Source organism: Cylas formicarius, unplaced genomic scaffold, assembly GCF_029955315.1.
Source record: "Cylas formicarius isolate icCylForm1 unplaced genomic scaffold, icCylForm1.1 PGA_scaffold_5__7_contigs__length_24384050, whole genome shotgun sequence".
NCBI lineage: Eukaryota > Metazoa > Arthropoda > Insecta > Coleoptera > Brentidae > Cylas > Cylas formicarius.
Window position 1 is genome coordinate 13,250,463 of NW_026844341.1, and position 13,452 is coordinate 13,263,914.

Genomic DNA, 13,452 nt, shown 5'->3' on the forward strand with positions numbered 1-13,452 from the left:
ACTTTGTGTAAGATGGCCGTTTCTATTCTTTTTTATTAAATAATTGTTATGGCGCAAAAACTCTGCACGGAAGTTGATGTTTTATTTTAATATAGATACCAAAGTTGTAAGTTATAACTAATTAATCAATTAATTAACTAATTACTTAAGTTATTATTGCCAAATATTTTCGCATTGCCCGTGTCGTGTTGGAGGCTTTTTATAATAAAAGAGAACTCCACTACAAGTCCTTTATTTAATCTGCGTCATGAGATTCGGACATAAGCGCGCGAGATACCAGGCCGAGAGTCTCACAGTCTAACCTCTCAAGACCATAGAACATATGAACACCACAGACCACCGAACAACCCTGATGCAACAGCCCGGACGGGATTCCATCAGTCTTGATTAAGAATTGTCTGTGTTGAGTAGGCCACTACAGCATATTTTTAACCTGTCCTTGTCTTCAGGTATTTGTCCTGACTTTTGGAAGCTATTTGGTACCGATTCACAAGTGTGGTTCCTAAACTGCTAGATAGATTATTTTGTGAAAGACTTTCGTGGCATTGCAGATCTAACGTAACAAATTTACTCATCTACCAACAATTTTCATTGAACGCCTTTGAGGAGTTTGGTCAAGTGGATTGTGTTACACGGATTTCTCGAAGGCGTTTGACCGAGTTTTTCGTGTGAATCTTGTCTCTAAGCTTAGAGCAATGGGCCTGGGCGCTGAGCTGGTGCAATGGATTAAGTGTTCTCTGTCTGGTCGTACTCAGTTGGTTCGTATTAATAATTATGTCTCAGGTAAAATTGATTTTTTTTCGGGAGTCCCCCAAGGTTCTCACACTGGACACATCCTTTTTAACTTTTTTATAAATGATATTGTTAGTGTAGTTTCGAAATTGCAATGTCTTTTGTTTGCGGATGACTTGAAGATATTCAGGAGGGTTGGATCGCGCGAGGATGCTCTGCTGCTTCAGAGAGACATTGTCTTGCGTTCAATGTAAAAAATGCTATAGTATTAGCTTCGTTCATTCGCTAGTTGAGTATGGTTCGCAACCAATATCGATCAAGCCGTCACTAGTATTAAAGACTTGGGTGTTTGCACTAAAAGCCAACTTACTCCACATTGCCTTAAACTCTTTTATATCTCTTTGGTTCGCTCTAGATTGGAGTATGGTGGTATGGTCTCCATATTATGCCTGCCATATAGATAACATGGAAGCCGTTTTTTAAGATCTTTGGCTTGAAAGGCGCATATCAATAATTGGTATCAGATCAACTACAGTATTATAGCTAAGGCCTTCAATATTTTCTTCAAACCAGAATATTTTAGAGTGATTTAATTTTTCTCTTTAAGATTCTTAATGGTTGGTATTATTGTCCACCTCATTTACATAGCATACAATTTAACGCATATTACAGAAGCTGTGATAACTCAATGTTCCGCATACCTTACCATCGGGCAAATCATGGAGTTGATTCACCCCTTACTAGAATGGTGAAAGCGTGCAACTGTTTAAAGCTTGATCCTTTTGTCGACAGCCTCCGCTCATTTCGTTCTGATGGGTTCCGTTTGAGTGCGTTTGCGTTGTTACAATAATGAAATAAAACACTACATCAAAATCTCACCGTTTTTTGCTTGGGCAAAAGTCCCTCGCAAACATCTTTGAAAATTTGATTTTATTTTCAACTCGTTATGTTCTAAGAGATTCTTTTTTTCCAAATTGGAGACATTGGAAATTTTTGCGAAACATATAACCACAATTTTGTGGTTTTGTATAGTTTCCTAGTTAAATAGAATAAATACGAGTTTGGCAACACTGCGCAGCCGGATGTCATTTGTCGACAATAGTTATTATTTCCCACCAGACCTAAGTTGCACAAGAATGTAATCTAAAATTTAAAAGATGTCTAGGGACGTGTATGAAATATACCCTATATTACTGACAAAAAGGACAGGAAATTATGTTGCCGCACCTATACATTATATATACAAGTAGGAGTACAGGCAAGGGTTATATACCCACAAAAATAGTCTATATGCCTATACTCATTTATCCTGCGCTAGAAAGGTTGTAGATAGGTACCTCAGTGCGCAGTTTAGTCTGCAGACTTTCCCGCTAAGTGAGCGTAACTATGCTTATCAAACGAGGAAATCAACAGATTTAGCTCTGGATGACCTAAACAGGCTGTTCTCCAAGACAACAGAAAACAAGGAGATAGTTGTGGCCACCTTTCTAGACATCAAGGACAGACCACCATAAAGTTGGGGAGGGGATGTCTATGCAGAGGATTCAGTCATTGTGGTGGACGAAAATTTACCAGCACTGTCTAACAGTTAACCCGAAGAACACGACAGTTCTAATTACTAACAATTTGAAAAACGGACATTCAAAGTATCACCGTTAGGGCAACAATTGCACTAGAACGGCGCAGATTAATGTGAGGAAAAAACTGGGGCTTAAATCAAAAAATGACAGTTTGGCGGTACTTAACGATAGGCAATAATATACAGAGAGCAGATAAGAACCATCCAGATGGAGGCGAGAAGACAGTCGAGTAGCGCGCAAAGGCAAAGGGAGTCTAGAGGTCTTAGTGAATATCCACCAATACAGGTCTATATACAATGGGAATCGAGATCCGTGGCATATCAATTATTGCGAGGCCGGCCACCAATGGTGGAAATAGCAAGAAACATATCAAGGAGATAAACGCAAACGAAATCCTAGAGCTGAACAACACCGGAGTATTGTTTGTCAAAGATTACAAGACTCAAATATTGACCAGAAAAAGTTGGAAAAATGGCCCACCAATCTGCAACACAGACGGCTCAAAACCAAAGGAGGAATATATGAACCCTGGACGAAAAAAAAAAATCTAATGGGCGACTTAGCAACAGTGTTCCAAGCAGATCACCGCAATAGAACATTGTGCCAGAGAAATAGAAATGAAAAAGATTCATAACAAGACAATATACTGATAGTCAAACGGCAAATGTCATAGGGCATTAAGCCAGATAGCAAGTCAGCTAAGCTACCAAAGGAAGACCCTAAGAATAATGGTAGGTCTATTGACGGACTGAATGCAGATTCTGCCAAGAGGAGGTGGAAATGGGCATACACATATTGTTAGTGTGAAGGCCTATCGAGTGAGTTTCCATCTGCTGGGCGTAACCAAACCAGGGACGAACCTGTATAACGCTCTATAACTATGGAAAGAGAGAGTCGCAATAGATCCTCTGGGTTGCACTGACGGACAGACAGATTGCTGGCTCTCACAATTTGAGTCTTGATGTCTATGAGGCTAAGGTAAATAATTTCCTTTGTTTTCGAACAATTTTACGGAAGAAGATGAAGGAAGTAGTAAAGAAAAACATAAAAAATAATAACTGCCTTATTTAAAAATTGCAAACGGCACAGTTTAGTTTTCCGCCCACTTACAGTTGACCTCTCCTAAACTCAAGAACGAAAAAGAGAAAAAGAAAGAAAACATAAAAGTCGATCCCTGGGGAGCAAGTGGATTGGATTTTAATTGAATGAACTTGTTTAGGTTTAATTTTCTACAGCAATATTTTGAAATTAAGATTTTTAATTGCATTGTAAACAAAACTTCTACGGATTAAGGTTGATCAATAACACATCAACATCATACTTAATAAATTTTATTTACAGGCACTTTTACATTAGGTAGCTGGGACAAATAAGGTCCCGCAGTGGATTTCACGATAAGTCCGCACTTTTTGAGGCTGCTTATTGTCTGTGGTGTTTGTTCTCTTTAAAATAGTGTTTTCATGAGGTTTTGAGTTGTTTGGTGGATATTTACAACACAACCAAACTTTGCACGCCATAAATAGCTAGCTAACCACCAACTAATCCAACTTTGCATGGAAAGCAGAGAGAGAGAGAACGATGGAACGAGAATGCATGGAGGGTAAAAGCAGCAAGTAAGAGAAATGGAAAAAATTGACAACCGAAACGACGGGCCTTCTTGGCCTATTATGGGGAAATTTTGCCGCAATATTTGAGCCCAACGGGATGCGGAAACTTTGAATAGCGCAGTGAATGCCGTACAAACGGGTCTTTCGCAAAAGTCTGTATCAAGCTACGTACCTACGCGGACAATTACGAATTACATCATAAGCTGTAGAATTCAAAGAACATTGGGTAGAAATTCAATTCTACGAGAGGAAAAGGAACTTGTAGCTCGATTTCTAAGACTGGCTGATATTGGATTACTCCACAGATCATGTGGACACAAAAAGTCTTTAAATTTGCAGAGGTTAGCAGAATAGATTAGTCTGATCGCCAACCTGCCGGGCCTCAAAAAATCGGACACCCCAGATTTACCCAAAAGAATATATAACATGGACGACAAGGGCTGCAGGTACATCCACGGAGCAATCAGCCTTATCATTGAAACGAATAGAACGCTTACATCTTTTTGATCAATGAGCGCGCTAAGAACAACATTATTGTGGGAAGGTAAACACGTTAAACCAGTATGAGCAATGAGCTGTTTGTATTGTTCTTTCGTATAAAACAAAATCACAATAGCTGCGCCAATTTTGATGGAGCCGCTTCAGATTTGGACTACACCATCACAGAAGGAGATAAGCATAAAATAACATTGTTCACGCCTACTTGTCGTGCTGAAATCGAGCATGGAGTAGTAAAGATGAATAATATAATATGGATATAATAATATGGTGCACCAACACTGGGTTTCGAGAATTGATGCCAACGCCCGACACGGTACAACGAAAATTGGAAACACCACACGAGGAATCATTCATCATTCAAAGTGGTGACATAAATCTTATTTGATTATCGCGTATCCAAGAAAACTTCAGAAAAATACACCGAATTTACAGGGAAAAGGAAAAAATGTTTCGTCAAAAAATTCTTGAAAACATTCAAAAATCTTCATGTTCAGATTATAAGATAACACAAAATCATGGACCCATGATGAATGTTTGAGCTATACTGCTTCAGACAATTATTATATACAGACATAAAAATAAGGCCCGTGTGTATTCTTACATGACATACTATTAGTTTTATACCTGCATACGAAACCCTATGTCTAATTAAAAACAGATTACATTATATTGCTTTATGGAAAATTTGAGCCTTATTTGTCGGACTTGCCATAGAATTAAAGAAAGTAGATGATTTCGCCTAAACTAGAGCTTGCATTATCTGCGCTCTCTCGTTCTGCAGAAAATTTATCAGCAAAATATCTAATTTTTCGTTGCTTCTAGCCACCTGCCTACGGATCGCTTGTTTAATTTCCTCTTTCGCCCCCTTATCCGCTCCCCTGGTACCTATTCTCCTTTGACCCCTTAAAAAAAAAACAGCACTATCCTAGAGGGTTCGATGTTAACAATCTTACCCTAGGTGGGGCAATATTTCCAGATGGATTTGACCGCCTTGGGGCGTCCATAAGTATGTTATTTCCTCGAGGATATCCACATTTATTATGTAGTTCTGGAATAGATGATACTGGAAAGATCTATGCTGTTTTATCTCTTCCAGTAAAGAGGGCACATAGTCTTCTTCTTGAGGCCAGTCCAGTTGCACCAGCACGAAAATATGCCCTATCGACAGTTCGCTGTAGTTATGCTTGCCCATGTTTTCCTTGATGCACCTCAGCAATATTTTTACGAAATACTGCAGCATTGCCGACCTTGTCAGCGGCAAATAATGCAAGTGTCTCTGATTTCCGCCGACTATTAAACCGTTGCTGAGAGTACCGACGTTATTTTGCGGCAATAGCGGTAAAGCCAACAGTATCGGTTCCAAACAGGACTAAAATGGAATTTTAAACCTACCAAATAGTAACGCAGTTGCGGAACTTACACTGTAGTTTTTTTTTATGTACAGAATGCTGGCCAAACGCAAATACTTTTGCAAAAATAAGGAGCTGTCGGTGATTTTTTGTAGTAAAAGGTAAGCTTCGTCGTATCTAGCCCTATATAGAGCATAGTCTATAGCGAACACAGACAGCCAGGAGTCTAGTTTCAAGTGGTTTTGCATTTTGAAGAATTCTATAAAATTATAGATATGAAGGTCCCACATCGAAAACGAATCTAGAAGGTCCATTATAATTTTGGATAAATTTGGAAAAATATTTATACATTTACCATGTATTATTCAAATATTTAACCGTTTTACCAAAATATTTCTCATATTTTCTTTTATGAAATATTCGATAATAGGAATTGAGGAAAGATAAAATATTTTTTTCCAGGTTTTTTTTTTAATAGTATATTATGCAACAAGTACGGTAAACGGCATACTATACTTTTTCTACGACCGCTGATTATATCTAAGCATGTATGGTGTGTTTAAAAAGAAACTACAATTTCTATCTCGAACACTTACCATCATACACGATACAAAAATAACATGAACATAATTTTTTTAAGGCTGTCAAGGTAGAATATGTTCTCACCTTAACGTTTTAAAATAAAGGTGAACTTAATGACGTATAATAATTCAAGATATTTTAAACATGAACTGTTGAAATTTAAGTTTTAGTTCTTTCCATCCCTTTATCCCCAAGTTTTTAGACAAACTTGAAGAACAAAGACCTTGCAATATTTGGGCTTACTAACCAAAACAAAAATTTATAATTCTTAAACAGAAGAACGAAATAGTAACCAAGATTACTTAAAAATAAACAACCTAGGGAACCCGTGACTCTTTTCAATGAGACGCAAATTATGTAAAATAACAGTTTGAAAATTGTATTTACATCGGCAATTAAATGAACCCACATTGGAAACCATATTGGAATTTGAGAAATGTAAACTTATATATAAAATAATAAACAATTTACAAAAATCAAACACAAACTTTCAATTGGTTATACACAGAGCTTATATCTGACCCAGAGCACAACTAATGTAGAATTAAATAATTCCATTCACCTAGTATCCAAATGTTATGATGAGATTATTCTTATTTACTTGTTAGAAAATAAAAAAGCTGCCTAATTATTCCTTAAAAGAAATTATTGTAAAACAAAAATTAGTAAACCTTAATACTAGTCAACTTAGCACAGTATTAATTTAGTAACTGAAGTCTCGAGGCCAGAGCTATGAAAACATTGTTTTGAGTCAACCAGCAAATGCATATTTTGTTATTTTTATTTAATAAAGCTGTTAAAAAAAAATTCTTTTACTCTCTTTACGTAATGAATAAATTATCATCATATTTTATATAGTTTGGGGAGCAGGTTTTAAAATTTTTACCTACATTTTTAACAATTTACCAAAATTTTATCAAAATAGTTGCTCCTACTGCTATGATATTGATATTTCTCCATAGGTATTTCCGAGGTGGTTTCCCTCTCGATTTATGCAGATTATCACTGGCTACATTAATCCCAAAACTATGAAAAGACAAATGTTAAATTATTTTCTGAAAATGGGCCCATAGTAGTTCAAATGTACCAAAAATCGTTTCATCAAGAAAAGATTTGGACGATTAATTTCGGCTTCATTTTTAGATTTAATTTAGTATTTCTAGTAAATTAATTACCCCATATTTTCCGACGCAAATCCCAACAATTGACACATGTCACAAAATTGCTGTCAATCGCCACTTCAAAAAATGTATAACCTATTGTTGTGGTTTATTTATTTATTTGAAAATGCCGAAATTTAATGATCTTAGGTGGCATCTAAATGAAAGCTTATTAAAAACTGAGAAAAGGAGATATAAACCGTTCTCATCAATCTGGTAAAGGTGGTAGATTTGAAAAATTTTATTGTGCTCATTCATCAAATTTTATAAAAACCGAACGTTGAAACGGAGACATTAAACAGAAATTCTAAATGGGGTACCACATCTTTTCAAATAAGAATTTCAAGCGGTAGTTAATGATATTTGTGTCAGTTTTTGATTGATGTGGCAAACAGAAACTACAGAGTCGTGGAAAATTTAGGGATTAATTTAATTTTTAATTTAGTTAATTAGTCTTACTTTATTCACATTAAGAATAAATGATTAACACATTTTATATAGTTTAGGCCGCAGATTTAAATTTTTTCACCTATGATTATTAGCAATTTACCAAAATTTGGCTTGGTAGAGCAAAATTTCCACTTTGTTGCACATATTTTCCCATATACAGTGTGGTAATTTTAATGTACAACATATGGTATTTTCTTTATTAACTGCATAACTAAAATACTAATAAAATATTTGCAAGTCAACAGGGTAGCACATAAAATTTATTTCAAAAAAATTGAGGAACATGTTATTAAGAATAGTTGTTGATTTTGAATAATTATTAGTTGTTGTTAGTAGTTGAAATGTACCATCGACTTTGACTTGGGCTTATATATCTGTAGATTTTTTAGTTTTGATTTGGTTCTATTTCTAGTAAATTAGTTACCTCTCTGCATATTTTCTGATGACTGAAGCAAATCCCAACAATTGACACACATTAAAAAATTACTGTGGATCACTTTCAGGTCTGCTTTCTCTACAGACACATAAGGATTTGTGGCATGTATTATATCCTGGTCATTTTTCCTTTTCTTACTTTTCGGTTCCGTAGTGGGATTGGGCAGAGTGGGATCTACAATTTGAAAAATCACGAAAATATTTGATATGAAGTTAAAAATATTACCCGTAAATGCTTCCACCAGCAAGTAAGAAGTGGCGATTTGACCCGGAGGCGATTCTGGCACCAAACTGGCGTTATATTCATAAAGACAGTATAAAAAGAATATAGATATGCAAAAAAACAGTTGCTTATCCTCGGATGGTAATGCGTTTTTTGGTTTGTTTTGACAGAAATTTAGTATTTTCTGCCAGTAGCTTTCTTTCGACCTGCAACGCAAACATGTTATTGGATTTTTTACGGCAGTGTAATCAAAATACACGCCAATTAACTGCCAGATTTATCAGATACGAGTCCCAATGTAGCTGCTTGCCAATGAACTCAATAACCGAAAACAGTTTGGACCAAGTTTCCTCGATTTTAGATTCGTTTTCCTAGAAGTCAAATTTGCTTTTGCTTGTCAATTAGTATGGGGTAAATTTACCTGGACGTTAGCTTTGGACAGTCCCAAACTGCATAGATAGTACTCCATGGCTTTGTTTAGCAATTTGAAAAGCAGCTTTGAAGACAAATCGATTTTTACTTGCTGATTTGCCAACAGGGGAAGTAGCTCGCAAACAAGCAGCTTTCTATAGGGATTTATTGGAAAATGACCATCTACACTGTGTTTTTCTGCACTTATTAATGTATCTACAAGTCTTGGCTTGAAAAAAAATAACAGCAATTGATTAGATATATCATCGGATAACAATTTTAACATATACAATATTGCATGTTACCTGATACAAAAAATATGGCAAATACTAACACCATAGCTTGAAATAGCCGTTGGAAATCGTTGCAACAATAGCAAGAGCAACCGGCAATGTTCCATGGTATCTTCGCAGTGGTCTGCGGTAAATAAAAGCAATTTGTGTTGTACATCCGAAGATATATGCTTAAACATTTCACATAAAAATTGTTTTTCTGGGTCGTCTGTATCCGATTCAGCTCTCAGCGCTGTAGTCAACTTTTCGATTTCAGCCCACAGCTCGGAAGTTTGTTGGAATTTTGTTATGCTAAAAGTATTCATCTCATTTAAACTGAAGGATATTAGATTTCAACTTACAGATCGCTAAAACATTTGGCAGCTTCCTTGACGTTTCCCGCGGTTTTTTCGATAAAATACGCTTCAAACTAAAATGTTTCAAACTAAAGTTAGTCTCGCAAGCGAACCGAATTACCTGAACCGAAAAATTATTTGGATATAAAGTTTTGGCTGTAAGCATCCAAGCTTTAGCCGCGTACGGATCAATCTTCAGGGCGTCTTTCGCCCTTTGTATAACATATTCCTCGTCTGATTGTTCCAAGTCGATTTCCATGTCTGATTACTCTCAAATATAAAAGTTTACTTGTGGAGGCTGACGTCCCAAAAATGTGAGGTTATAAGCACAGAAAAAATAACGGTGATGCATGATGTAACCCATAGACGTATAAATCGGAATATCATTGATAATGACCCAGAACAAATATTTGTTTAAGTTGGAAGTTCGACGGTTATTTATGGAAAGTTCGATGTATACACGAGATTAACCTCATACTCCAGGGTTTACCTATCGCAAATAAGGCACGGCAAAGATAATTAGACGGAACGGGTTGACCATTACAATGGACCGTTACTCTGATGGTTTTCACACCAAATTACGAAAATGACCCGGTCATTACGCGCGCCAACCCATCCGAATAAAAAAATCAAATGTGAGACTGATATAATCTTTTATTCGCCGCTTATTGAGCACCGTCATATCAGTGGCGGAGGTAATGCGCCATTTTGCTGGACACCGAAATTATAAGATATGTGGGCATAGAGATGAAATATATCTTGATACGAAATGTTGGCTATGTTTTTAAATTAACTGCATAAAAAATTTTTTGCAGAGCTCACATTAGTAGTAATTGAAACAAAAAAAAAGGGAGTGTATTTTGAAAAATCAACTGCGGCTGATAACTTTTTCAATTGTACAAAAAAGTTATACATTTTTGCCTTTTCGATGAGTTATGAACTAAAACAGATACAGCAAATTGCAAAATGTTGGCAAATGAGCACTATTCTGAATACGATACTCCTCTATCTTTGAAGGTGAAAGTGTCGAATAATATTTTAATTATGACCGAAGTTAAGACTAAAGTTCATGACATCATATTGTTTTGATGAAATAGTCTTTTTTGGTTGCGGTAGTTTTTATTATTAATTTTTTAACAATTTTACCCTTTCAAACCTCCGTCAGTGACCGCCCATAGGGTCAAAAATATTCCGTAACACCTCCGTCTGTCATTTGTTTCTACTTAGGCCCACTCGATCCGCTTCTTGTTAGGAGCACGGGGATCGTGTTATTTTTTACACATTACCGCGTTTCTTTTTCTGCTCCGTTCACACGGGATCCTTTTTTGTTATTTTCGGCTAATATCCAAGCCGCACCCTTTAAGATGGCGATTACATAACTGGAAAAGTGATGTTAAACAATCGGAGATCGCGCGCCGTAAATTAAACTGTCTAACATTAGAAAAAAATGTGTGCTCAAATCAATATTAATTGTCTTATAGCCCACATTTTACGGGAAAAGTTCTAATTGATGCTCAAAAATCTAAAGCATCCTGTGTATACATGTTGATTCATTAATAAGTGGGAATATTTTAACTGTATAACCCAGAGTTCAAAATATCGAGATTTAACTCAAATCACTTACAAATGTGCTTTACATTCGCTTTTTACAGTCCAAAGTCACTGTAACGGTGACATGTGTTATAACGGTGCAGAAGTTTACCATTTGTTCAAAATCGCGGTCTAAAAATTCTTGGTTCCATATAGAAGAGATGATATTTGTGTTTTCTGGTGGTCGGATTAAGGGTAGATTGGAATGTATCACATAAGCTCGCTATTTGACGGCTTCTGAAATAGGCATTATCCTGAACTTAAAGAAAAATTTCCGATTCTTCTATCTCATTGCATTCCGGTTTACCATTTTCCGTTTTTGAAATTCATAACCACCACTAGCATTAAACCTTTCCTTTAAACACTAAAGAGATTGTCCATATGGTATACGAGCCCAAACAACTAATTGTTCGGACGATGTACGAAATAATAAGAAAATATACTTATACTTATTTTAAATTGTTTTTTTTTGCCTTTTCGATTGAAAAATGAAATCACGCACTTAATGAATAACACATACCAACTTTGCCGACACATAAATATTGGGCCCCATTTAAATCTTTTACTTTAAATCGAACATTAATAAGAAGTAACATCACCTTTCGCGGCAATAACAGCTTTTCGGTGATTTTTGCCTTTAATGTTGAGGATTGTTACGCAAATACGATGCCATAAAGTTTCAATAATATTCAAGTCAGTGCTACTTGATGGCCACGATAAAACTTTCATATTATGGTCCCCAAAACACTTTTTTGTTGTTTTCACAGTATGGCAGTATGTTGGCTTAACCGTTACCGGAAGTGTGGAAGATCAACTCTTCAGCGGAATGTTTTTTGCAACCGCCTCCATTTGCGCAGTCCCGTATATAATTGCGCCACCGATATCCCAGTGGTGAGACTTTCATTTGAAACACTCAGCAATTTTTACTACTTTTCTGCACCCATATGCGGCGAGGACAAAAAAAATTCATCGCGACACGAATACCCACGAACGGTTAAAAGAGAGAAGGCCATTTTCTGTCGCATTTCATTACGGATCGTGCGGGAACGAAAGCAAAGGGATTCCCGCAGCAGCAACAATAGTGGCCCAAATCAAATTGCAATTATTTTTTAAACTCTTTCAATTTCGAAATCGCCTCTATCTCTGGGGCAAAACGGAATGTTCTTTGAATGTTCGGGTGTGCCGATCCGCGCGCGAAACGAACATGCGACGTATGCCCTTTGGCCCTCGGGTCCGCTTGCGTGCCTACAGGACCGTACTCGTCCGCTGCCGCTCAGCATGTGACATGGAGTAAAGTAATATTATATTGACTAATAATCCTCTTCTATCCATCTTAACCTTAGAATAAATAAGAGGACATAATTAATACAAATATTTCCAAGGTTGAGATCAGAAAATCTTCTCCTCCAGTTTGGTTAATTCGCTCTTAGACGTAGTAAATTTGTAAGCGGATTTGAGCAGGGTACTGTAAATTTCACTATTCAAGGTGTCCCATAGGTACATGGCAAAATAGGAAATTCTATAGGTATTACGATTTAACGAAATACTCGAGTTTTTTGGCACAAAATTTGACAAATCGGAGTTTTTCTGACATGAAATAAGAATAATTTTCGGAAAAATTGCACAGGCTGCGACGTAAGGCACTTGTGCATTAAAAATAAGTATCATACGTTGCGCCCTCTACAATTTGCCCCAAAATCATTCATTTCTTGCATCAAAAAATCTCCAATTTGAAAGATTTTGTGCAAAAAGCTCGATTATTTCAGAAATTAGGTAGTTAAAAAAATAAAAAATAAAGTTGCAAATTTGACACCCTGTGTCTTTTGAACTAGGTTCGTTTCGTCTAATCATAATATTTTTACCTAAAGAATGTTCTATTTTGGCATGTACCATTACTTATGGGACACCCCGTATATTTTTTTTTAAGCTGAACTTCATGGGATTATAATATGATAATATTGTCGGACGCGACAAAGTTAAATGGCTGCTGGGCGAATAAAAAATTGGACTTAACTAAACTCAGATTTTCAAATTTGGATTTCGAAAAGCGAAGTCACCACATAATGCTATCAAATCTTTGACATCCCAAACATACGACTCATTAGATTGAAGCAACCCTGCATGTGCGTTTTTTGAGATTTAAGCAAGGCTTTTGATACTGTTTGCCACTTACTTGATAAACTAAACCGTTGTGGACTGAGAGG

General features: G+C 36.3%; 1 protein-coding gene across 1 annotated transcript; it reads right to left on the reverse strand.

The window, feature by feature from the left end:
• Positions 1 to 1,869: 1,869 nt before the first annotated feature.
• Positions 1,870 to 10,011, reverse strand: LOC132702326 (integrator complex subunit 10). The gene is made up of 10 exons (XM_060670892.1): positions 9,780 to 10,011; positions 9,665 to 9,732; positions 9,365 to 9,614; positions 9,041 to 9,259; positions 8,881 to 8,990; positions 8,623 to 8,825; positions 8,386 to 8,571; positions 5,841 to 6,028; positions 5,374 to 5,789; positions 1,870 to 5,322 (listed from the first exon to the last, which is right to left on the reverse strand). The coding sequence occupies exons 1-10, from the start codon at positions 9,915 to 9,917 to the stop codon at positions 5,160 to 5,162; spliced, it is 1,941 nt and encodes a 646-aa protein (XP_060526875.1). The 5' UTR covers positions 9,918 to 10,011; the 3' UTR covers positions 1,870 to 5,159.
• Between the last annotated feature and the right edge of the window lie 3,441 nt (positions 10,012 to 13,452).